General features: G+C 44.5%; 2 protein-coding genes across 2 annotated transcripts; both read right to left on the bottom strand.

The window, feature by feature from the left end:
* Positions 1–11,255: 11,255 nt before the first annotated feature.
* On the bottom strand, positions 11,256–13,027 carry LOC6616565 (thioredoxin reductase 2, mitochondrial). The gene has a single exon (XM_002040888.2). The coding sequence runs from the start codon at positions 12,913–12,915 to the stop codon at positions 11,365–11,367; it is 1,551 nt and encodes a 516-aa protein (XP_002040924.1). The 5' UTR covers positions 12,916–13,027; the 3' UTR covers positions 11,256–11,364.
* A 766-nt stretch (positions 13,028–13,793) lies between these two features.
* On the bottom strand, positions 13,794–14,818 carry LOC6616564. The gene is made up of 3 exons (XM_032718433.1): positions 14,654–14,818; positions 14,446–14,606; positions 13,794–14,392 (listed from the first exon to the last, which is right to left on the bottom strand). The coding sequence occupies exons 1-3, from the start codon at positions 14,793–14,795 to the stop codon at positions 14,069–14,071; spliced, it is 627 nt and encodes a 208-aa protein (XP_032574324.1). The 5' UTR covers positions 14,796–14,818; the 3' UTR covers positions 13,794–14,068.
* Between the last annotated feature and the right edge of the window lie 10,099 nt (positions 14,819–24,917).

Here is a 24,917-nt window from a genome sequence, read left to right as displayed (position 1 = left end):
TAGTTAATAAATTCAAGAGCACTTCCGCAAATGTATCTCCGGCGATAGCTTTACGCAAAGTGTAAATTAAATCAGCTCACGTGGCCAACTGCGAGTAAATCGCATCTCCCATATAAAACAGGAAGCCGCAGGCTTCTTCTCCGCGAGGATAAGCAGTTAGACCGCGAATTCTGGCACTACTTGGTGGGCCGAAATACTTGAAAACTAAAACAACACAAACATTGTGCCAAAAAAGCCGACGGCAGAGCGCGATTATTTGCCGAAATTCGAATTAATTAGTCCCCGCTAATCATTGATTTGCACTTGTGTTAGTGTCGCAGATTAAATGCACAATGAAACTGGCTGTCCTAAAGGTAAGTGAGCTAATCATACTTATTCCTTTTCATATCATCTCAAAAAGAAGAACTGTAAAAATTACTGAAGGAAACCATTCGGATTCCCGACATATTGGATAACTTGTTGCATACGGAAAAAAAACGTATATACGTAATCCAAATGCCAAACGGAATGTGAAGGCTTTTAACGGATCTTCCCGGACGCAAAATGATTGCAGCTGCAGGATTCCTTTGGTCCTATTATATATTAAAAGAAAATACGAGAAAATACTTGCAAATATTTTATCAATAATGCAGCTGAAAACAAAAAGAAAGCAAACGCTGGAGAACGAAAGAAAACATACGGAACAGGATGGGAAGCCTGGTACTTGGCTCTGGTCTGAGTCCTGGCCGGGTGGCAATGGGTTTCCTGGCGGTGGATTCTCTAGGATGCCCCTTTGTTGTCGAATGGGGGAAATAGTCGTACGATAAATTCAAGAAACCATGCAGCAAACGACTGGAGAGACGTTATGATAATCATATTACACAGTCCGCACAGCGAAGGAGGTCCTTTGCCTCTCGGTTTTCATTCTGTGGGCATTTGCATTTTTGCCTCTGTTGTTTTGAAAGGCCTCATGCTGCTCATTACTTATAAATGCGGCCTGAGTCCCGACAAGTATGAAGTTAACCAAAGAAAGCTTGACTTTAGTACTATATCCTATATCTAGTTGTAGATTTAGTTGGTCAACCGGAGCTCTCGAACTATTTTCCTCACCTTTTCGCCAACCGGAAGGGCTATCTCAATTCAACGTGGGAATGGTAACTGAAGGCGATGCCCGGTCGGAATTTTTCAATTTTGCAGCTCGCACTCTTCTATTTTATTTCGCTTTATTCGCTCGCATATTAAATGTACAAAACCCACATGAAGACGTATTCATACGCACGCCTAAGCTGCCCGGGTTGAAGGAGAACCTGGTCAGAAGCATACATGCGATTTGCATAGGGTAAGGAAATCATCAGGCCGGGAAGGCAGTAGTGGGTCCTGCTCCTCCTCCTCCTGGGGAAGCGGTGATGGCCGCAGCCACGAATGAGATGTTGCTTTAGAGATTGTCTTCCCTTCCTTCTGCCACTTGCCTTTTCTTTGTCTGGGCTGTGTCGTCGTCTGCCTTGCAGTTTACTTCCGCTTCCCATCTCGTCTCATGTGTTGTAGCCCGTCTCTCGCATTTAAATATACATTCGAATTCCGTTTCAAGTTAGCGGGTTCAGAGTAAAGAGAATGGGAAAACGCTGGCAAAATTATTTTTAAAGGTAGGGCAAATATGTAGAATGTTATTCGTTTCCGAAGCGCACAGTGGGTAGAAGGGCGTCTATTCCGATAAACGTACCTAATTCTGTACATCTTTGCATTGAGAATGAAGTTCGGTTAAAGTCATACACTATTTTCTCTGGAGTCTGGCGGATTAACACAACTTTAAATTGAAATTCAGCTCACACGTATACTATTATTGGCCATGGGATATACTAAATTAACAAGGATCTTATGACGCTTGGCCCACTGTGTGCTGGGTATGAAAAATTGAAAAGATGGCGCTAAGGCGTACCACGAGTAGAGGCCAAAAGGCGCTTACAAAAGGCGTCGTGAAAATAAAATAAAAATGTTAAGAAACAAGAAGAGGAGAAATAAATAAAAAGCCAGGAGAAGAAGCGCAGCTGGCAGGCAAAAGGATTTACATGCGTGTTTCTGTGTGGGCGAGTGTGTCTGGGTGAGCTCCATTTGCCTTTTTACCAGGACTCAATGCTCCCTGGAGAACTATTGTTCTTATTGTTGCCTTGGATATTTCAATGCTGTTAAGTTGACGCAAAAGGATCTCCAGGATCTGCCTTCAGGCCAGAGTTTGCGTGTGTGTGTGTGTGCGAAAAGGTACTAAGTCGGAACAAAGCTCAAAATTATGCAACATATTTTTTATTTCTCCATTACTGAGACCTTTCCACAGCCCCTCCTCCAGTTCCTTCCCATATTCCTGATGGCTAGTCGCATTGGCTTCCTTCTTAGGCAAAGTAATGAAATTACATAGGGGGAGGAGAGCTGCTTGGAGCCCTCCAACTTTGAGCTGATTATGGAAATGAGAGTGGGAATTTTCATTTTCTAGCCTTCATGCAGCTCCTAATGATCTCCGACGGCATTCTACGAGTTAATTAGATTGCCGACGCGGACGGCTATCACTTCGATCGAATCTGGGTCACCTAGGAGATGGGGACCCTACAGGAATGCCGGGAAGTATTCTTATAGTGGGCTATCCACCTTCTGGGGACAAATGGTCTTTTCTGCTAGCCATGTCCGGCTAATATTTCTTGAATTTGTAGCTGCTAAGCAAACTGTCGAAAAAATTTAATTAAAATTGTCAAAGTTAATTTTGTTTGGGCGACGGCAGGCAAGCAACAACAAAAACATCAAATATGCAACAGTAGAAGCCGAGAAACTGCATCCGAAAATACCGAGACAGGCATGCACACAACATCACACATTTGGTAAGCACGGAGGACGGATGATGGGGTATGGGTATGGGTATGGGTATGGATCCCGGCTAAAAGTCGAAGCAATGGTCCAACTTTTGCTGCCGGCCAAAGGGAAAATCAGGCGGGGCGAACAAAGTGGAGGCAAAACTTTAGTTTTCGGAGACTTCGCTTGGCGTTTTCAAATAAATTTAATTCAATGTCTCTTCAGTCATTCATACAATGGCCTCTCCCACACCAACGCACACGGCCGGCATTGTCCGGCCAAGGTTGAGCTGAGTTCCATGTGCGATCTATTCAAGCAGCACTCCTTTGGCTTTCATTGGCTTTCAGGCAGCTCAAACTTCCCTCGATGTATGCAAATGGAACAAGAAAAACACCGAAATACTGAAATACTGAAACAGAAAGGAACTGAGCGAGCTGAACGAGAAATGACCAAAAGGCAAAACTTTCCGACACTAAATGAAAGGCCCCGAAAGAGGGGGCAGCAGCAGAAGGACCTTGATTCGGTGCGGTCCTTGATTGGCCCCAGCGCGTAGAAAGTGGAAGTGCGAGCACATGTTTGCTTTGACATAGTTCTAATTGGGACTGGTTTATTCGTGAGGTACTCCTCGAAACAGAAGCAGAAGGGAATATGGTGCCTTGAGGAATCGCTCTTCCGATGGGATCCACCATCCCCCACTTCCTCCCAAAAGAAAGCAGAAGGCCATGCATATTAACAACCTACTTTCACGTAATGCCAGGCAACCCAAATGGCTGAGCCGGAGCTATGGAAATCTGGGCGCCGGCTGTCGCAGCTCGTGACTTACTCAAATGGCCATTGGCAGGATGGGAAATGGACTTCACCCGCATGTGGACAGTCTCAAGTGGTCGGGCATTTAAATTCAATCGTCTCCATTTTTTATGCTCTTCCTTTTCCTATTGAATGTGCTCGTCCCACTTCAATGCCGCTTTTCGGGGGTAGTGTCATATCGTGTCAGCAGGACCTTCTTCCTTGCTATTCCTTTCCGTTCCTCCACTTCCGCTGTGTGTATATGCATGTGTGGGTGTATCACCCGCTCCTCTCCCTCTTCCGGCGTTCATTCGCCCTTTTCTGGCGAATGTCCTGCGGATGTAATAATTGTCAGCAGCAGTTTTGCGGTGCAAGTTAAACGCAGCCCACGCAAAAAATTGTCAACCATCGGAAATGCCAAAGTGAATTTTATGCTAACACGAGCGTCTGTATCCGCTCCCTCTTCGGCAAATAGCAGTGCAAATTGAATTTTTCGCCGGATATTTTCGGTGGTTGGCATATGAAATGATTCTGGGAGGATCCTCGGATCCGTGATGGCTCCGAGTTCGATTATCGCTCTTGCTAATCACATGTGCTTCGCTCTTTTGTACACTGCTCACTTCCAATTAAGCCGGCAACTCCTTTAACTATAATCGTGCTGCTCCTCCTGCTGCTCGGTCGCACATTAAATTACCGGCTGCCAATTAGCTATCGCACCCAAAGCACACAAACAGGCGCATACAGATACTGCATCAGCAGCAGCACCAACACCCCCAGCAATGGCAACAGCAACACAAATGAGCGCATTTAAAAACATTACCGCGCTGGGCGACTGCAACAACAAAGACGACGGAGCTGGCGAGTAATAAAAGTGCAGGGAGGACCCCAGTGGGGAGCGAAAATTGCACAACATGACAGCAAAATGCATATTATGCAAAATTAACTGTTTATGCGAATGAGTGACAGGCGAAAGGACATGGGGATGCCAGGATGCCAGGATGCGGAGCCTATGACCATGATAATCACGGCTCTGATGACGATAATTACGCCGGGGTGGATGGCGATGATTGCGTTCGCTGAAAGTGAAACAGCTGAGAGCAGCAGCCCCGTCCTGCTAATTTAGACGTTGTGCTCTGTGGCTTTTAATAATTCACACCCAAAGACAAAGGGGACACTCGAGCGGTGGCAGTGGAAAAAATGGGTTAAAAAATGGAAAGCAGACCGGCAGGAGGCGGGTCCTGCGACGGACGGCCACCGGATCCTTTGCCACCAGTGGCTGGCTGACGTCGCTTTCACTTCGCAGGCCGTCAATTTGACATGTTTACCATGTGTCTGGGGCTTCTCGTGTAACAAAAGGCTTGTTTGCAATTCGCACGGTCCGGGAGAGAGGGGGAGAAATGGGGCTGGACGCAGGGAACGGACCGGGGAAAACTTCTAGACTCCAAGGATACTAGTTGTATTCTGCTTTGCGGTCCATTCCATTCCGTTCGCAAAAAAATGCTGAGAGAACGAACGAAGATTTTTGGCATGTGTGCGGTGCAAGTTTTGATGACATGACAACAGCGATCATTGTCCACAGTTGGCAGCAATGTGACTTAATAGGTTGTTGACTTTCGATTGGCAGACAGGCCTGATGGCGGAGCAGGCAGGACTTTCAATTAGTGTCCTGCGATGCAGCAAACCCTGTTGACTTGCAGCTCTGATTAAATTATGCACATCCCTTTAGTACCGTGCTCAGCCGGCCTAAAAAACCTCGACCCCTCCATGTATAATTCAGTAAACGATGCCATGGCAATTGCAAATTATGCAGAAATTCAGCCAAAACAGCAAGAAACTATTCAATTTCAGTCATGTGCAAATATTTTATTACCCGCACACACAGCCGCCAGACAGACAGTCGGCCAAATTAATTAATAAACGCAATGGCAACAATGACAAATTTTCCGCTTGGAAAACTGCAACCAGTAGCACACGCGGAGTACATTCAACCGAACAAAAGGAAAAGTAAAAAATCAAACTCTGCAATTAGATTATTACTGGAGAGTACACATTGCACCAATATTGCACCGATAAGAAAGCTTAATTGTTTATTATAACCGAGTGCAGATCATATTTAATAGACAATCGAGTAAACAGCAATTTATTTTGGTTTCGAGTCTTGTTAGTTTAGGTCAGTGTTTTAATAGTGGTTCTCAAACTTTTTTTTTATTAAGGGATCTGATGGTACATTTTAGGTAAAATAAATAGGTAAAATAAATAGGTAAAATAAATATAAATATACTGCAAGGGACGCGACTATTGGATACTGTGTAATGATATGGAGATATTCACGCAGAAGTTTATTGCTTTAGTCATTTTGGCACATGTAGATGAATATTAATAAGTTGATTAGGTAGATTTTAACGATTTAAATTTTGGGTGCGCTGCGTGGAAATCTCGATGCTCATACGGACATGACCAAATCGACTAGGCTAGTGATCTTGATCCAGAATACAACTTTTACAATAAACAATTGAAGTGAATTCTTAACTCAACTTCAAGAATTATGTAGAAACTTATTAAAAATACTTAAAGAAAATGGCTATTAATCATGGGACATCACATAATCAATTTAACCAAGAATTAAGAAGTATTGAGTGCTATTTGTCACGGGTTTTCCTTTGCTACAGTTCTGAATAGACCTTTAGTTCTTCCTCCATCGTTGTTAGCGTTTGATTATACTTTTCCATTAGATCACTGCGACTCACTACATGCATTGCCCACCATTTTGAGCGAACCCACATCTTCTGGTGTTTGAAATATTAATAAACGACTGCATTTCTGCAAGTGAAATCCATATCCATATTTCATCTGAGGCCCTTGGGTGGGCCCTTCGAAAATGCAACTCCTCAGTCGCTCAGTCGTCTGGCTAAAAACTCAGCCGGCGACAAAACAAAGCCAGAAAGCCGAAGAGAAAGCTGCTTCACGCAATCAAAAGCAGCTGAAAGTGCTGGAGCATCAGAAAAACTTCAAAGGCGGCCTTCCATTTCCATTCTCTCGTTTATCTCAATCTTTTTTTGTCGTTGGCGGTGGCTTTTCCTGTTTTTCCCGCTCCACCAAATCTTCCCTCTATTCCTGGCTTTTTCCGCCGGCTTTCGACTGCTTGGTGCAGTTTTTAATTTAATTTGAAAATGCTTAAAACGCGCCATTCTTTTGTCTCTGCCACTGCCTTTCTATGCGAGTGAAGTCGCGCATTGTGGCAGGCCCATGTGTGCAGGACTACTGAGTCGGTGGTGAAGGATAGGGATATCTCGGCCGGGGTTCGCTGGAGAACTGAGGAAAAGGCAGTCGAAAGCCGCGCTTTTGCTGCAGTTGGTGCAAGTAAAGTTGGCACCGTTTGTGCATAAATGATAGGTTTCTCCTTCTGTGCGAATGTTTCCATTTATTTACCACACGTTGTTCATACGCCGCGTTGGCTCTCACAAAAGCCGCAGAGTAACGAAAGCAAATCAACGCACTCTCACACGCACACCACAGTACACACTCGCAATTATGTGTCTGTGTGTGTTTGCCGGACGGTTTGCCAGAGTTGCCAACCATTTGTGATGTTTTGGCTGGCACGCTATCAGAGCGCACACGAGTCCAATGTCAAATATGCGACTCCCGACGTTGGCAAACAAGACAATGAAAATACTTTCCCATCTGTCTCCTTTCTCCATTCCGCAGGATCCTGCCCCACCCCCCGTTCAACGCAGTTCCTGTTTGCCCCGCCTGTTGGCGGCAGCGGCGGACCTTGTTGGCTTTAAACAACAAAACAAATACGCTCGACCGCCAAAGAGATGCGATCGTGATGCAGTCTTCAAAGTCAGCTCCATATCCAGATTATTCAAAAGTAGGTAGTCTTGTTCTTTATGAGGCATCCAATACTAACAGGGGGTGAAGGTAAATTTTGTGTAAATAAGTATAGTCAGGAGCTTAACTTAATAATAATAGTTTCGAAGTGGTTTTGAAGATTCATTTTGAGTTTATTTTGAACATATATATGTATAAATAAGTATTATATACTATGGTATAGTGAGAGAAGGAAAACCAGTTGTACATAAAGGTAATAAAATGGAAGTAGGAAATACATTATGATTTCAAAGCCATGTGTTTTAATTTGGGAGAAGTGATTATTTTTAAACTGTAGTGATTTTGAGGGGAGCTCAGGTTCTTTTTCATCAGAGCCCAGTCGGCACTCACGCGACCACCTCTGTCACAAACTCCCGCCTTTAGTTGAGTCCTTGCCACATTCCTCCTGGTCACATGATTTTGTCATTCTGTGAATGCGAGCAAAGTTTGCCGAGGGCTGTGCGGCGAGGGACGAGCCAAGGGGTCAGACGTACAATTGCTTTTATGAAATTAAATTACGGCACACATATTTAAGCACTCGGAATCGCAATCGGAATCGTTGAAAAGAAGCTTGTGTTTAGGGAGCTGGTAGCGGTTGTGGTTTCAGTGCATCAACATCCTTGAACCGTTGAACTGAAAGCGGGATGAAAGGAAGCCAGCGCTAAACGGCTAAAAGTAAGCAATTAATTTCCGTCGCAATCGATAATCAATTTTAATTCGAGTTACTGCAGTAATTGGATGAAGACTTAATATAAAATTATCGTCAAGTGTCTGCCCGCTCGGACAAAGAGGCCTCTGTGTAATGCAATCAACAGAAACACACAAATGCTGGCGTTCCTTTGGGATGTGTTTGTTTTTTCCTCGAATGCGAGTTTGAGGATGGAAACTGACCGCAAAACACAATAGACACATGCCGAAGTTAAAGCTGAATTGTAATTAAATAATTGCAATTAAGCCCGGGAAACAAGCGCGCAGAAGGAACTCGAAAATTGCATAAATAAATTAAATACCTCAAATAATCAACACATTATCAACTTTTACGTAATTACACATTCAGCACGCAGCGAAGATGCAGATCCTGTATGGCGGATACAAAGGCAGATGCAGACCCAGATGCAGATGGCGATGCATATGCAGATAAAGTTGGATCCTTGCAGATGCCGAGGAGCTCAAACACAGCCAAACAATGGGAATCGCAAACATGTACAAGACTGACGGACAAACCGATATACGTATATGTACGAGCAACAATTACGGCGTAATTTGGTTATGGAAATGGATACATTTAATAACTAAACTAAATAGAAAGCCATCTTGCTTACCATTCGACTCCGCCTCGTTCTGCATCCTAATGGATATTTGTTTATTTGCATGGAAATTCGAAATTAAACTATTGAATCATTGAAAGCCCTTTGACTCGGTCTTGCCGTGGAACGTGCCCAGCTCCGATCCGGTTTCTCCGATCCCCTCACCTGTCCGTGCCACAGACCAGTCTCAACTGGGCAAACAAATCAAACTGTGATTGCAAAATTTAATAGGATTTAAAAATTCCAAATTGCTAAACAAGACTTAGGCTTCTCCCCTCCCCCGATCGAAAGTGCTCAGTGTGCGGCTGGAGCTGCCACGCCCACCAAGTAACCACAAGCTGCTGTGGTTGCGTGCCCCAAGTGGAATTGTTTGTAATGCGTTGATGAGAGCGCCAACCGTCCGTCTTCCATCAGGAGGAAGCTGGAGTGGCGGACGAGGACCCTCGACGAGGATTAATTTAAATGAGATTTTTAATTTGCTTTAGTCTATTGAGTCAGCGGCAGCGGGCTTTGTTCCAGCGCTGTTTGCACAATTTCGCAAACAAGTTGTGCGGACTTGTGTGATCGAGGTGTCGCCCGGGGCTGGGGATTGTGCCATTCGTACCCACTCCAACGCACATAATTCCACCCGATTCACTTTCGATAAACTTGCCACCGTCGCAACGGCGGAGCCAAAACAATTCCTGTGCCGCCGCCTTGCACTCGAGAGCACTCAATCTGGAGAAGGAGCCTGAAAAGGAGCAGTGGTCCGACCACTTGGACACGCAATCAAACTTTTCCGCACTTTCCCCGTATTGTAATTCAAGACATTCCCTTCCTGCCCACCGGGGAGGGGAGCGGGTCAAGCTGCCAATGGCCGAAAACCGGAGAACAATAATGGGAGCAACAATGCAATTGCCAAATGCCAACTCCGGGTTCGGGACCCGGAGTGCGGATGGGGGTGCTGAAGATGAAAATAGTTTAAGTGCAAAATTTTACGCTTTATCAAATTACCCGCGGGTGCTTTAACTTACAGCCAAACTTCGGGATGAGCAAAACTTTTGCCGCCCGCTGCAGCTGCAGTTGGGCGGTCAGGTCACAATTTATGATTCTAAGGTGTTGCAATGAAAACTACCAGCTCCTTGCGATGGCCGGGCTAAATTTGTTATATTTCTTACTGTCAGCCAGACCATTTGTTAAATGAGTTGGCAAAGCTAATCGAAAAGTTACGGCGGAGACTGTGGGAGCGCGGCGCTCACGGGCAGATGCACCGCCTTGACCTGGATCCCGGCCCACCTGGACAGGCCCCCTCCTCTGATGACCGGCACAAACAAACGAATAAATAACGCTGGGGCAAACAATTAAACGGGGAGCATACGGCTACCAAGCGGGACCCAAAACCGGCCAGCAATAAAAAAATAATTTATAATATAGGAAGAGGCTGGGAGAACAAGAACGAGAGCGTGCGAAGCCCAAAATGCTAAAGTAAGATTTATGCAAATCGGAAGTAAACATTAATCAAAATTCTTTATTCTTGTTGTTTGTTGTTGCTCGTGCCACGAGCAGCCATGGTGTGTGTGGGTGTGTCCAAGATTCTGGCGCCGCTCGCAAGATTCCGGGTCACCGATACGCCACCGGACTCGGAAACGGATACGCAGGTCACCTCCAGGGGAACAAAGTGTTTTTCACCACCAACTTCATAAATTAAAACTTCATATGTCAAAAATGGCAATCGCTCTGTGGGTTTTCAGTGCTCCCCCGACTTACTAAGTGTGGCTCTGTCATTTATAATAAAGTGTCAAATCAAAAGAACGTGAGCCGCACATCCCGACGAGCTATTCGTCAGAGAAGTGCAATTCCGATCCGGTTGGGACACGTTTACGAGTAGATGCGTTCACACTGTATAAGCTTGAAATAACTAAAAAATTTGTCAAATGTATAAATTGTTTACCCTTGCAGAGGGATATTGATCATAAGTTTTTCAACGCAGTAAAGCCCACATTTCGGGCCATAATTCCGCTTTTTCTTGATCAATCGAGTTGATATAATCATGGCTGTCCTCTACGCAAAGTAATCCGTCTGCTTAAAACATTCCCAAATGTCTTATTTCAATTATACAAGACAAAACTATTCGGATCGAAAACTATATATTACGAAATAAATAAAAATAATTGTTTGGTTTGCAGAAACTAGCATCATATTATGTTTTATATAGCATATATTTGAATGGAACCAATACCTTTCGATGTCTATAAAAATTAGGACGCCCTAATCGAGAGCGATTGGGAAGTAGAAATTTTAAAATTTGTTTGACATATCGATTGAAATTGGCCGACGTGGCTAAAACGAGTCGGCTCGTGGTTCTGATCAAGGATATGTATTTGTACCTGCAACATGCTTTTCAACAAGAGAGGGTATAAAAGTGATTGCAAATTATTTGCCAAATATTATATTTCTCCCTGCACCAATCAACCAACATTAAATGCAAACTACTTAAACTTATAATGCGAAAGGTGTTTAGCCTTTCCACGTTAGAAAATCTGTTATTCAAAATCGACAGTAGATACGGGCTGAAACAAGACACCACAAGACACCTATCTCCAAGACACTAACTGCAGCAGGAGGCTGGTGTAGGATCCCGACCAGATCGCTTGGTGATTGACAGCCGGGTGAACTCTTCGGCGGTGGTGGGGTGGATTCCCACCGTGTTCAGCAGCGTCTTCACGGTTAAGCCGGACTTGAGGGCTGCGGCGAAGCCCTGGATGACCTCGCCGGCGACTGGGCCGATGTAGTGCAGGCCTAGGATCTTCTGGTCCCCGGATACTTCGGCTACGGCCTTGAGGTAGCAGTGACGCACGCTCTTCTGGGGAATAAAGAACTCTGTGGGCTTGTAGTAGCCATGGAAGACCTCGATGTTGTCAGCACCGCGCAGTTCGATGGCCGTTTCCTCCGACATGCCGACGCAACTGTATTCCAGCGGAGTAAAAACTGTGGTTGCCACGTCGGCATAGTCCATCAGCTGCGTGGAGCCGGCAAACAGACGCCTGGCAAGCAGGCGGCCCGACAGGATGGCCACCGGCGTTAGCTCTGGTCGACCATATATGATGTCTCCAACTGCAAATATATGAGGCACGCTGGTGGCCTCCGCGGCGTCCACCACAATCTTGTCGTCATGAGTCTTCACTCCGGCGGCCTCCAGGTTGAGGTCCTCGATGAGACCTTTGCGCCCAATGGCCCACAGCACGGTGTCGAAAACGTCGCTGCCGTCCATTTGGGTGGTTGTGTTGCGGTACCGGACCAGCAGCCGTCCGTCCGCCTGCCTCTCCACGGCCTTGGGGATTGTGGTGCCCAGGAAGGGAATGCCTCGCTCAGTCATCATGGCGGCCAGCAGCTCGGACATCTGGCGATCGAAGCCGCGCAGCACAATGGAGCGCACCATGACAGTGGGCTCGTAGCCGAGTCCCTTGAGGAAACAGGCGCACTCGAGACCAACGTATCCGGCGCCCACCACAAGGGTACGACCCGGCTCTCGCTCGTAGCTGAATATATCGTCGCTGGTGATGCCCAGCTCAACGGCTCCGGGAATGTCCGGGTAGCGTGGTCTTCCGCCGACGGCTACCACCACGTACTCTGAGGTCACTTGGCGGTGCTCGGCATCTGGCATCGCCACATACTCGATGGTGTGGCTGTCGCGAAAGGAGCCCATCGAATTGACGTACTCCACCTTCTTGTCGCGCAGGTCCACGCGGGTCACCCAGTTGACGGACTTGATGTGGTTCTGCACGGAGCGCACCAACTTGCCCCAATCGGGCCGTATGTTCTTGTCGTCTACATTCCAGCCGTAGGCCACCGCCTCGTGGACAGCCTCTCCGAGTAGCGAGGCCTGGTGCATCAGCTTCTTGGGGATGCAGCCCACGTTTACGCAGGTGCCGCCGATGCCCCACTTGGTGCCCACTGGAGTGGGCTTGACGTAGTCGAAGCAGAGCACGCGGGCTCCACAGCCAGCCGCCTCCTTGGCGCACGCCAATCCCGCCGAGCCCCCGCCGAGCACCACAAGGTCGTAGTCGTAGCGTGGTCTTGAGGCAGCATGGCGGCACCATCCGAGGCTGGATCGAAGTGCGTTGTGTGTGGAGGATCGCAGAAACTTTATCGTCGACATATTGGAGTGATGAATTGGACGGGAACGAATTTCAGTTCAAAAAGAAGGTAAACTGGAAATTTACGACTCGGCACTGCCAACTTGTGAAATTATTAGACAGCCCAAAAAGCCAGGATTTCATAAAAACCAAAGTTAATAATTAAATAATATAAATTTTAGGCTGTTTAAGACAAAAAAAAATCGCCTGGCTCAGATATCAATATTTTGCAGACATTACTTGCGATTTGCTTAAATTGACGCCCATTTACGGTAATCGGCACATCCTGCCAAATCCCTACGAATGTGAAACGGAATCAACATTCCCGTCAACTGGAGGGAACTGGCTTTTAGCATAGATTATATGGAATAGAGATGACAATATTTCGTATCGGAGCCCTGATATGCTCGGCTCTGCGGAGAACTGGTATAAGGGGAACTATTAACGGACACACAGGGATCCATATTTTCGACTCCAGGGTGTCTCTTTAGTTCCTTGGGAAAAACGACGGATATCTACGCAAATTCCTCGCCCACCAAAAAAAAACACTTTCTTCCCCAAGAATTGGCCAAACCTTTGGCATATACATACAAATCCAGTGAAATGGTGAAATGTCAGCTTCAATGATTAATGCTTCTCGGCCATGGACCATTTGGAATTTTTGGCAGGCCGTTGGCAGCCAGTTTCCTGCCCAGCATCCCATTCCCAATTTAATGGCGCTCTGGTCTGCTGCCTGCCCAATCTCAATCCAATGCGAGTCCATGTCCATGCCTTCCTAATTTCTAATCTAATATTTTTGCCTACGAGTGCCGGACGACGGTCGGGTGAGGCAAGAGAAATTCCTTGCCTTGGATGCTTGGCCATGTCCAATGTCTGCTCTGGATATGATTTACTTTTGCGGTTTGTTTTTGGTGCGTTTAACCGCAAATATTTAATGGTTTTATTTCCCGATGCCCGGCCGGCCCTCAGCTGCGATTCATTTGTACATGTCCTGGTGAGCGGTAGTGTGCTGGTGTGTGCGTGCGGGGTATCTGTGTGTCTGGTGTTTTTTGGCATATTTATTAGTTGAACCACCGACCCAGTGTATTTGTAGATGCGGCAAGGTTAAGCCCCTGACTGATGGTGACCCAGTTAAAGGCGGCTGAACCTGTGCTCCGGCGTTCTGTGTCAGATTTTCTAGAGCCCAATGGGCTGGTCCATTGGCATCTGTTTCTGAATTTTCTCTGCGGGATGTGGCTGCTGCTCTGGGAGAGCCTCGGGCTGGATCCGGGGCTTTGGATCTTCGTCGATCTGCATCTGATACATCACGGTAGCTATAATCAGACTAAAGTGCAGCATGGTCATCAGGAATCCGAAAAAGACAAGAGGAGCGTAGTAGCTCCAGCATAGGTCGCTCCACCACAAGTGCCACACCATCTTCAGGTGAAAAGCAGCCAGACACTGGTGAAGGTAGCAGTTCCACATGAGAACAAGCGCCACCAGCAAGGAGATATGATAGATCTGGTTGGGAATTGGGTACATTAATGTGGTCCCCGAATTATGTGGGCTTATACCTGAAAAAATGCGGGAAGAAGCAGGAAGATGTTTATATATAGGTTGAAGTTCCACATGCGTTCCCCGAATTCCACTCCATAATGGGTTTCAGGTTCTAAAGGAGCGAACATCTGGCCGATAATAGGAATATGCTGCCAAAGACTTGTCTGGGCCGTAGAAACTAAAGAGACTTCAGTGATTAGAAGATGGTCCTTACAAAGAACTTACCATTAATGATTCGATTGATTTCCGTGCTTATATAACCCACAAGGACGTTGTACACAAGCAAGTTTAGAGCAGGCATGAAAACCATGTTGCGGCTGTAAAAAATATACAATAGTTGTATCAGACTTTGAAGGGTTGATCCCATACTACTACAATGGAAGTTAATGTCTTTACTATATTGCTGTCTAAAAAAATATCGTTTTCTCTGGCTATGAAGTTCCAAGTAGCTATATCCGTTACTCGTAGAGTAAAAGGGTATACTAGATTCTTGAAAAGGATGTAACAGGCAAAAGGAAGAGTTTCCAACCACATATATATTCTTGATTTGGATCAATAGCCGAATCGATCAGTCCGTATGAACGTCGAGATCTCAGGAACTATATAAGCTAGACGGTTGAGATTCAGACTACGGATTCTAGAGACAAAGACGCGACGCAAATTTCTATCGATTTGCCAAACAACTTTTTGTCACGCCCACTCTAACGCCCTCTAACAGCCAAACCAGTCACGACCACACTTTAATTTTAATTTTAATTTTTTCTCATTTCATTCTCCAATATCTATCAATATCCCAGAAAAATGATAATTGCGTTCGCATTCACACTAACTGAGTAACGAGTATCTGATAGTCGGATAACTAGACTATAGCATTTTTCTCTTGTTTTCATATATTTTTCTTCACTTGCAGGTAAGTGGCACCTATCCCCAGAAGGGTGAGTACCGTTTATTCGCATTATCTCGGCGACTAGGGAGATTTTAAATAAAGGAATTAATATCTGAAAATTCTCCAACAATGAAACTTTGCCATGGAAACGCGGAAAAACTCTCGGAATTGATGCGATAAAAGTTTAATTCAAAGTATGGCTGCCCCCCACTCCACCTCGGCAACTTCGTAGGCCTAATGTGCTGACAATCGTTGGATTCCAGACCACTCAGACCTCAGACTCCCCCCTAGTATAATTTAAACTTTAAAATGACCGGGGACGATCCTAGGCAACAACAGAAAACGCAGAATGCAATCGGGGGGTTGTAAAAAATGAAAAAGTTCGCCAATAAACATTAGAAAAACTTTTGCGCCTCATCTCACCTTACCATTTTGTGATTTGAATCGCTCTGCACGCCCACAAAATCAGTAGGCATAATGCGGATCCCACCTGCCTAGCGACAAGTTTATCAAATGTTTTCAGACTCAGCCAAATTAAGCCCAATCCCGAAATATCATCTAAAGTTATCATTATGTTTCTGCCTGTCGCCAGGCAAATAACGAGGGCCACTTAAGGTCTGACGAGGTCCGTAGCCAGTTTGGCCGAGCCGTCATGGTAATAAGACAAACGGCAAAGAAAAATCATCAAATATTAATTAAGTTTGCGCCTAATTAGTTTGATTCAGCGTCAAAATGCTGCCTTTTCTCCTTTGCCCAGGGTTAGACATCAAAAAGGTGTTGGCTTTGGACCCGAGGCTGAATTTTGGCCGGAACGCCAATGAATTACACTCGCCTGAGATGGTTACAATTGCCCAATTAAAGTCTAATTACAGAGGAACCATGGAGCAAGGCGGACGAATCGGGTCAAAAGTTAAACAATGTGGCAAACGAAATATTTGACATAAGTCGGGAATGGCCACAGCCAGAACTGGTGCGAAGGATGTCTATAGTGTGTTAACAAAAAGCCAACATTTGGTCAAAAATTCTAACAATACCGAAAAAGCGTCGAGAGAGAACCAATGGTTTATTTACGTTTATTTGTCGAAATATTTGCGGATGGCAAACTTTTTGCAGCAATTATTTAATTTGTTGCCAATGCGAGGCATAAAGTGTTCAATTCTTTTTCGATTTACCCTATTGTGCCCGCCTTAAAAGCTGAGGAAAATGTTTCATTCCATGCTCAAATATTTAATTTCGTTTATTGAAGTATTTGCTGTTTGGTTTGGCTAACAAACAGTTTCTGAGGTGGTTGACTGTTAGAGGGCATTTTTGGGAACAGGAGCCCCACACACGTGCCTTGGTACATGCAACTTCTTCTTGACCAACATTCGTTCCAAACGCAAGTCTTTTCCCAACCAATCGGGCATGGGCAGGTTGCGGCCTTCATTTGTAGTTCGCCTGTTTGTTTGTTAGCTGGCCCACTTGAAACGAGAATTTTATTAATTAATTTGAAACCGTTGCTATTGACGAGGATTCCGGAATTGGCCTCCAAGCCAGAAGGATTTTAGTTCAGCCTTCGATTAGTTTGCATAGGCAATATGTTTTAAGTGTACATTTGTTTGGGTAGCATTTGCGGAATGTGATTCTCTAATTGATTTCGCTTCGGTCACTGAAATCTGCTTGTTTGGGAAAACCTAAATAGATTTTCGTCTTTTACATGAATTAATTAGAATTTTAAGTCCACAGCTAATCTCAAAATAAACTATACCTATTTTCGCCTAAAACTGTTATTGGTATTCAAATACCAATTTTTGTGCTCCCTTACACCCTCAATCTGGCAGAGGCTATAAAAGTGGGCTATAAAAATTCCGATAAATTCATAAACCTAAATCCACAAAATTCGTTAGACATTTTCATAAAGCCGCTTTTACGATCCTTCTGTTGAGTTACCCTCCCCTATGTTGGACTCCTCGCCGAAGAGAGAATAAACGACTTGAAAATGTTTTTAATTGCAGACGGATATTTTGGACAGATTACATAACTAGCATTCGAGAGCTCGCCTAGGCCCATAAAAGCCAACGCCCACACACAAATTGTTTGGAAGTGGGGGGGTATCAGCCTCATAATGGCACATAAACCGCTTGGTATCCTGCATATATTTTCCGGTTATGTGGCCAGCAACAGCTACACCAGCCTCAATTAAAACCAAGGCTAGCTCAGCAAAATGCTGTGCGTAGATATTACCCTCCAGGACCCCGCCGCAGTGCCCTTCTCAAAATCAAGTATACGACATGATAGCCACACTTTTTGTGTGTGTGGCATTGGTGAGTCTGGTAAAGTGCGAGTTACAACACTTCCTGCTGGGCTCCCAGTGCGGCTTTCTTTTACGAGCACAGCACTCGACCGAAAAACACTCTCACACTTTGGACGCCAGTGAGGTGGAAGTGGAGTTGTGTGTTCACACTTGTAGTTGATTCGAAAACAGCTTTCTATCGAGCTATTACCTTTTAAGCCAAATATATCTCGAATTTTCTACAATGAGTCTAATTGCCTGCAGTTGACCAGCATTGTGATAAATTAATTCATGGTAGTTGACCTAACCATTGTCGCATTGGCAGTGGCAAAATGGGCTCCTTGTTGATACAGATCAGTAGGTTATCATAACCAAAAGTATCTCAGAGCCACACACAAGGAGCATCAATCACGTATCACGTATGTAACCTTAATATACAGGTGGAAGAATCCGCTTCCGACTCTTTATATAGATAATGCAATCAATTATTTATAGATAAGAGTATAGAACCAGGATCACTTGCCATGTCGTATATACATACAAACATATATATATATATATATATATATATATATATATATATATATATATATATGTAGTTATGAACCTCGAGGTCTTGGGTTCCATAAAGTCAAAAACGTTAGGGATATCGATTCTAATGGCAACCCCGTGGCAAGAGTTTTTTGTAAATCTGAAACCGCCACACTTTTGAAGTGTTTTAATATTTTTAGAATTTGTCTTTGAATTTCATTGATTTAAAAACTTTTAATATAAAAAAAAAAAAAAAATTAAAAAAATGAATTTAAGGGCTTTTAACAATTTGTATGAGGATATGAGTAAATATTATAGCAAGGAAAAACGTCGAATGAATCAATAAATAATTTAATAACATTGGTATGCCTGTAATCTTACAGTAGCAGTTAACTGAATTCAAATTCTCCATTTATTTATATATTGTGCACAATAATATATACTAAAAGAGTGGATGCCGCAATGTCTGTTGGTCGAACGGTATTTTTATGTCCTAATTAGCAATAAAACACATGAACTGGAATTGCAATAAATCGATAATTGCAGCTGTGGTGAAATAAATGATGCTAGGGTTGGTTAATGCAGAAATTTCTTTTGATTAAACGCGATTGTCTCATTTTTCTATGCCTGCTTGCAATTAGGGATCGTAAAATATGAAAGGCGATGCTCTAATTACACATTTAATGCTTTTATTTGCTTCTACAAAAAATAAATTCAAATCATTAAAGTATCCTCTTTTCGGAAAACAGTTCGACTAATCCCATAATCGGATTTGGCTGGGCAGGTCAATTGCAATAAATAAATTAATCCCAGGCTGGGGAAATTATCAGGGAAATATGATTTAGATTTTGTTCACCCAATTTTGCTTGTTGTTGGAGCCCAAGCTCTTTAAAGATTTCCGTTGGTATACATCGACATCATCGTCAAAATAGAAAATGTTTTGATGTTTGAAAGATTCGACAAGCAAAAGTTTTTCATGTAAATGGCATTGAGTGCGAGGTGTAGTTGAATATACATATAATTTATATGTGTATAATATGGGTTTTTGGTAAGTTGTTTACATATTTGCTGGATTACCGTGCTTCGTAGGTAAAAGTTGAAATGCTCTTTGCATGTTTCTGTGGTTATAAAATCTGCAGCTACCAAAAGTGCTGGGAAAGTGCCGGAGACAACTGCCGATGGGATAATGGGCAGGTGTGAAACAATAAACTGTGCATAGCCCACAGATGATATACATGCCACGTATCCAAGCATCTCCTCGTACCTCGAAGATCTGGCTTGTTCTCTTTCCGCGAAATCTCGTAGTCCTTGAAGGCCTGATTCGCATATCAGAAGGCAGAAAGAATTTCTGCGCAATCGAATCCTTTTCCAAACTTAACGTTTTGCTCAAGTGAGTGGATAAATGCTTCATTTGGCCCCCTTTAATCATGCAACAGCCATATCACATTTTCTTAAATCTTCTTCTTTCTTCCCCTTTGGATCCCAGCTGGGTGTCCACTTGAACTTAACTACAATTTGGCCGCATTCATGCATATTGATAATCTTGAACGCTTCAATGCTCATTTACTCATCTTGAAAGGTGCACAGTCGGTCTTCCCCAGCCACCCAGGCACTCCCCCAAGGAAGGTCCCAAAACTCCAGTTTTTAATCATGCGTGGGCGGTCAGTTAGCCTTTGATTCGTTTTCCCCATCATCTGCTCTGCAGTGCCCTTCACCCCACCGAGCTCCTTAATCTCCAAGGGATGTGTGTTCATTTTGGGGCTACAACATTTATGGGCTTCTTCATCCTTTTCCAGCCAGAGGCGGGCACTTTTCCAATCAACTTGAGTGTATGCCAGTGTGCGTGTGCCTGTGTGTGTGTGCGAAGAAAGGGGGAGTGAAAGGACCCTTGTTCTATTTTCTGCTGATGCTGACTTTGTGCCGATTTCATATTTTTCATTTGGCAAAATAGATATTTTTTAATGCCTTTTATTAAATCGGCTTAGGTTTATTGTACATGTACATCATCTTTGCACATATGTGAAACTACACTTGCGGGAATAAGAAAACCTGTAATTAATCGACATTTTCAGTATTTCAAAAAAACTCATTGAAAAATTAATTTGAAAAATATGAATTCAATTATTATTCTTTAAATAGTTTGGTATATTTTTAGTTACGTTTTTTAAAGCCTATGATTTGTTTTGTTTCTCTCACTGTGCTTGGTTGTGTGATTAAGTAGCGACGTCTATTTGAAGATCTATATGGAAAGTTGTCTGCAAAAACGGGAAAATTCCTTTATGAGTCTTAAAGAATATTGATTTACATTCGAAACCAAATTGCTTTCGGAGGTAAGGGAAAGATAAGCTTCTATAATCTAATGAAGACGATAGCTGAGTAGCTTCCAATTTGTTTTAAATGCCAGAAACTGGAAATAGAAATGTGTAACCGACTAAACGCTTACAAAATTGACACAATTTGCTATGAATTCGCAATGTCCTTCTGCCGGACTTTGTTCTCCGCACACACTTGCACTAGGACATTCCGGTCACTAATTGTGATTGATGCACTTTAAAATTGTTGGCAAATTATTATTGCCAAAAGGCACGATGACCCGCAACCCCCACTGCCTACCCTTACGTGTACCCGGCCCCCGTGCCTAACTCAATTAGTCAACCTGCCTGCTGCTGGTGACGTTGACGTTCCTGCCGTTGAGTCCTGGCGTCCTGCAGTCCTAGCCAACTGTTGCAACGAAATTACCACAAAGTTTTCTGTTTGCTGCATAATTAAAAAGTTTGAAAAGCTTTTGCCGAAACCAGGCAACAACCAGGACGCATCCCCTCCCGCAGAACTGCCGCCAGCCTCCGGTCAGCCTCGTCCTTTTTCCTGCAGCGTTCTACGGGCTAACTATTATAAACCAGCGGTTATGCGGCGGTTGCAGTTTTTTGCATGATTGACAGCCCAAAAGCCTGAAACGAGAGCGAGGACGAAAAGAAAAAGCTGAAATAGGAATACGATGTCGAGGACACGTCGTTCATGGCACCAAAAGCTAGTCAAGGACATGCCCACGCATGTGCTACCCCCGCCCCTCATTGTTGTGAAAATATTTTGAATTTTTCTAAAAGTTTTCCACGCGCTCCCTCAGATTGTTTGCATTTTTCATCAAATGAGTTTTAGATAATTAATTTCTCTTGACAAATGAGAACAAAAATCAGTTGTGTGTTTTTCTATTTTGCCATTACAATTCGGGGCTAATTGCGCAGGACTCTGTGTGGAACTGCTTAGAATTCACCGCTATTGAGAGGTTTTGGATGGTTTTCAGCTGCTGTTTTGGACCCCTTTCCGCAGTCCACACGTGGCTAACAAATGACAACTCATTAGGGTTTTGCTTTGTTGTGCCTGAAAGTTTTTAGGCAAGAAACTATTTATGCGGGCTCCGCCATTTGGAGAGCATCCAAAGTATCAACTTAGGACGAAGTGCCAAGGTGGGCGCAGTGGAGTTCCTAAGAGCTGTGGTGGGAGCATCGCCGGTTGTCCCATAAATCATTTACAAAAGCAAGTAGAACGCAATTTCTTTAAATGTCAGTCGTGGCTCCTGCTTCACCGACCATAGCTAAACTGCTCCCCATCGCACTTATCCCGACCTCCCGTCGCGTGGGCGGCATGTGTGTCCTCGGAGCCCTAACACTGATTTTTCGCCATTCATCGAACGCACAGCCAGACACCTGACCGCATTACACAATTAAATTAATTAGGCAAGCCTATTGTAGGACTTGTTTTACTTCACCACAGGTTAAATAAAGTGCATGCCCATGAGTTTCAACCATGGAACCAATCGCAATTTAGTAGTAATTGCCCCCATTCTTAAACCATAGTGATCTTAAGATCTTGTTCTTGTTAAAATTTCCGACCACAATATTTTAGTGCAATTAAGTACGAAAGTATGATACTGTGCGTTTAGTTACCTCTACTCCGTGCCCTCTGATTCTTTTTCCACTGCAGCTAACTTAAAATGTTTTAATCCCCGTTCAGGGCGGGTCTGAGGGCAAATTAATCTGCAGCGTGCTGGCCACTTTTAAACTAAAGCCAGAAAGCTTAGCTACCCCTATATGTCGGTGGACCCAATCCTATTCCGCCTCTCTTTTGCTGCTGCCGGCTCAGAATGCTGCATTACTTGCCAAGGCAACCTGCAAAATGCCTGATAATGGATTATTCCATGCCATAAATGCAAATGCAGGCCAGGGCGCATAGCTCTCTGCCGCCGACTGGTGGAGGTGGCCGAGCCAGGACTCAGCCAAGTTACCAACGATGACGCCATTTTGTGTAGCAACAGTTACACGGCTGGAAAAGAAGGCAACAAGGAGCATAGCCAGTAGGTGGGATGGCTTATGGGGCGCGGGCGGAGGCCGGGTTTTTATGGCCACGGCAACTGCAGTCAACAAAGGCGCGTAAATTATTTTAGATTTACATTTCTGCATTTCATTTGTGCCCGTTGTGTCTCTATCCTATGCGACTGCCACGCCCCTTTTCCCTTCTCGTCCTATCCCATTCTCGCCTTCCTGTTTGCGTCCTTGTTGTCCGTCGCTGCCGCCGCAGGCGTTGGGCAAGACGGCGTCGGCACATAAATTATGCAATTTTTATGATTATTCATTATGAGCCAGGAAGCGCCCGACTGGCACGGTGGGCATCCAAGGACAGGAAATCATGCAGAAGGTGTATGAACAATCAATTTAGTACATTCTATGGGAAGTAACAAATAGTTCTTCTTAAATATTTGAGTTTTTTATGTGTTCCAACACTGTTTGACGATATGAGAGTAAGTAAACGAAATCCATTAAGTTTTTGCCTTTCAATCATAAATACTTTTAAATACTGAATATCAGTCATGGATTCCAAAAATGTTAAAATTATGATGTTCGAAAATGGATTATACTTGTTTAATTTCCAATGTGCCCCACTGTGTCGACTCCTGGTTTGTCATGTCTGCGCCGCATTTGTTTCATATTTTATGCATTCATACAAATTTTTTTCTTAGCGCCAAGCGGAAATGCAACAAAACGTTGGCATTTTCCCCCTACTCATCGGAGGGGGGCAAACGACTCTCATATATTTTTTAACTAATTAGCATTAATTTAACCAACTGATAATCCCCGGGGCCGGCACCCAGTCGGACTCCCAGTTTCAGGCTCCTTTTAAGTTTCCCTTTTTAGTGCCTCGTCGGTGTGGACAAAGCTAACCCATCCTGATCCTGGCCAGCGTTCTGTTGCGTCTCCACAGTTGTTGATTGCGTTATGCCCAAGTTAATAAAGTCATTTGCATCGCTGCTTTAAGTGGATCAGTTTCAGGAGAGCTGCTGGAGCGCAAAGGACCTTTCTCATTACCACATTCATAGGGCTGTACGAATGTGCTCGAACAAAAGTCGCTGAAACTGAAAATCCCATAAACCGTTTTGGCATTGCGGTTTCTTCTTTCTTCTTTTGAGACTCCTGATGGAAGAATAACCATAAGTACATAAAGAAACCCCCTCCTGTGCAGCTGCCCGCACAAACGACATAAGAAAACGTCAATCTAATTGAAATTCTAGACAAAATCTTCGGCAAATTACCTTCATTGACAAAAATCTCTAATCCCCGTGCAGCGCCGTACCGAAGTCGAAACCCGAGGATATAGCCCAGACTCCGGTAACTTACTCCCAGTAACTTAGGGGGAGTCGTCTCAGTGCCGCAGGAGGAAACACACTTGAAATGGAGCTGGAGCGGCAGAAGAAGGCAGCGCAGCCCGGCGGAAACGGAAGTGCAGCCGGTAGCGACGATGTGTCTGGGTGGGTGTGTGACAATTGGAATGCAGGTGGATGCTGCTCGGGTTGCTGCGCTGCTGTCGATGTCGATGTCTTCCCTGCGCTCGAAAGTCGAAAAGAAATAGGTAAATACTTTGCGGTCTTCCTCCTTCGCCTTTTGTCGCCATTACGCTGAGTGCACTGGCCCCGGCCACGCCCACTCTGTCCCAAAAGGGACGACAAAGATGACAATGATGATGATGATGGAGCAGGGGGTGGTGCTCGAGCTCTCTTCAGCTGCATTTTTCATAGCCTGCAGCTGCTTTAGCGATTTAATTTAATCAACTGAAAGCGCATTTGCAGCTTTGCTAACCGCGCACTCACACAAAAGAACACACGGAGCCCTGCTCACATTCACATACCCAAGTCGGGCATTATCCTCCAGGACGCTGCCTTTCTGCTTCTTGCATGTCTTCGTTTTGGGACATCGCTGTCACTCAACCCTGTCCACCACCCAGCGAGGAATCTCGCCTGGATTGAGGCGTCTAGCTGGCTTTCCTGACTTTTCCTTGCTCATCATTGGAAATTCAATTTTGGGTAAGCTTTTCGCTCCGATCTTCGCATCCACGCTCTTCTGTTTGATTTATTTTAATTGTTTCAACCATTTAAAAGTTGAGAAGTGCGAGTTACTGCTACTTTTGATTTTTTTTTAACTCATACATTTACTTGCAATGACAAGCTCAAGACTTTTCTGCTTGCATGATATACTGATACACTGGCTCGACTTAAAAAGCTAATGAGTGTGCTGCCATTGCGACGATCCCCAGACCAAGAACTAATCCTGCCCTGCAAGGGCTGTCGTTCCCATTTCGTCCCTGGAGTGTCAGGTTGCTTGCAGCTTAATCATGTGCTAGACGGCACTGAAACACGCACAGAAACTCCCAGATAGACGCACCCACCCGCGCAACTGGAAAGCAAACGCGCGACACGCAGATTTACACTTCACTACACTGAACAACATGAAACGGGTAGCGAAGCGGGGCAT

The sequence above is a fragment of the Drosophila sechellia genome, chromosome 3L (genome assembly GCF_004382195.2).
Source record: "Drosophila sechellia strain sech25 chromosome 3L, ASM438219v1, whole genome shotgun sequence".
In the NCBI taxonomy this organism is placed as follows: domain Eukaryota; kingdom Metazoa; phylum Arthropoda; class Insecta; order Diptera; family Drosophilidae; genus Drosophila; species Drosophila sechellia.
The sequence above is the reverse complement of the archived record's forward strand: the minus strand, read 5'-3'. Positions and strand labels throughout refer to the sequence as shown.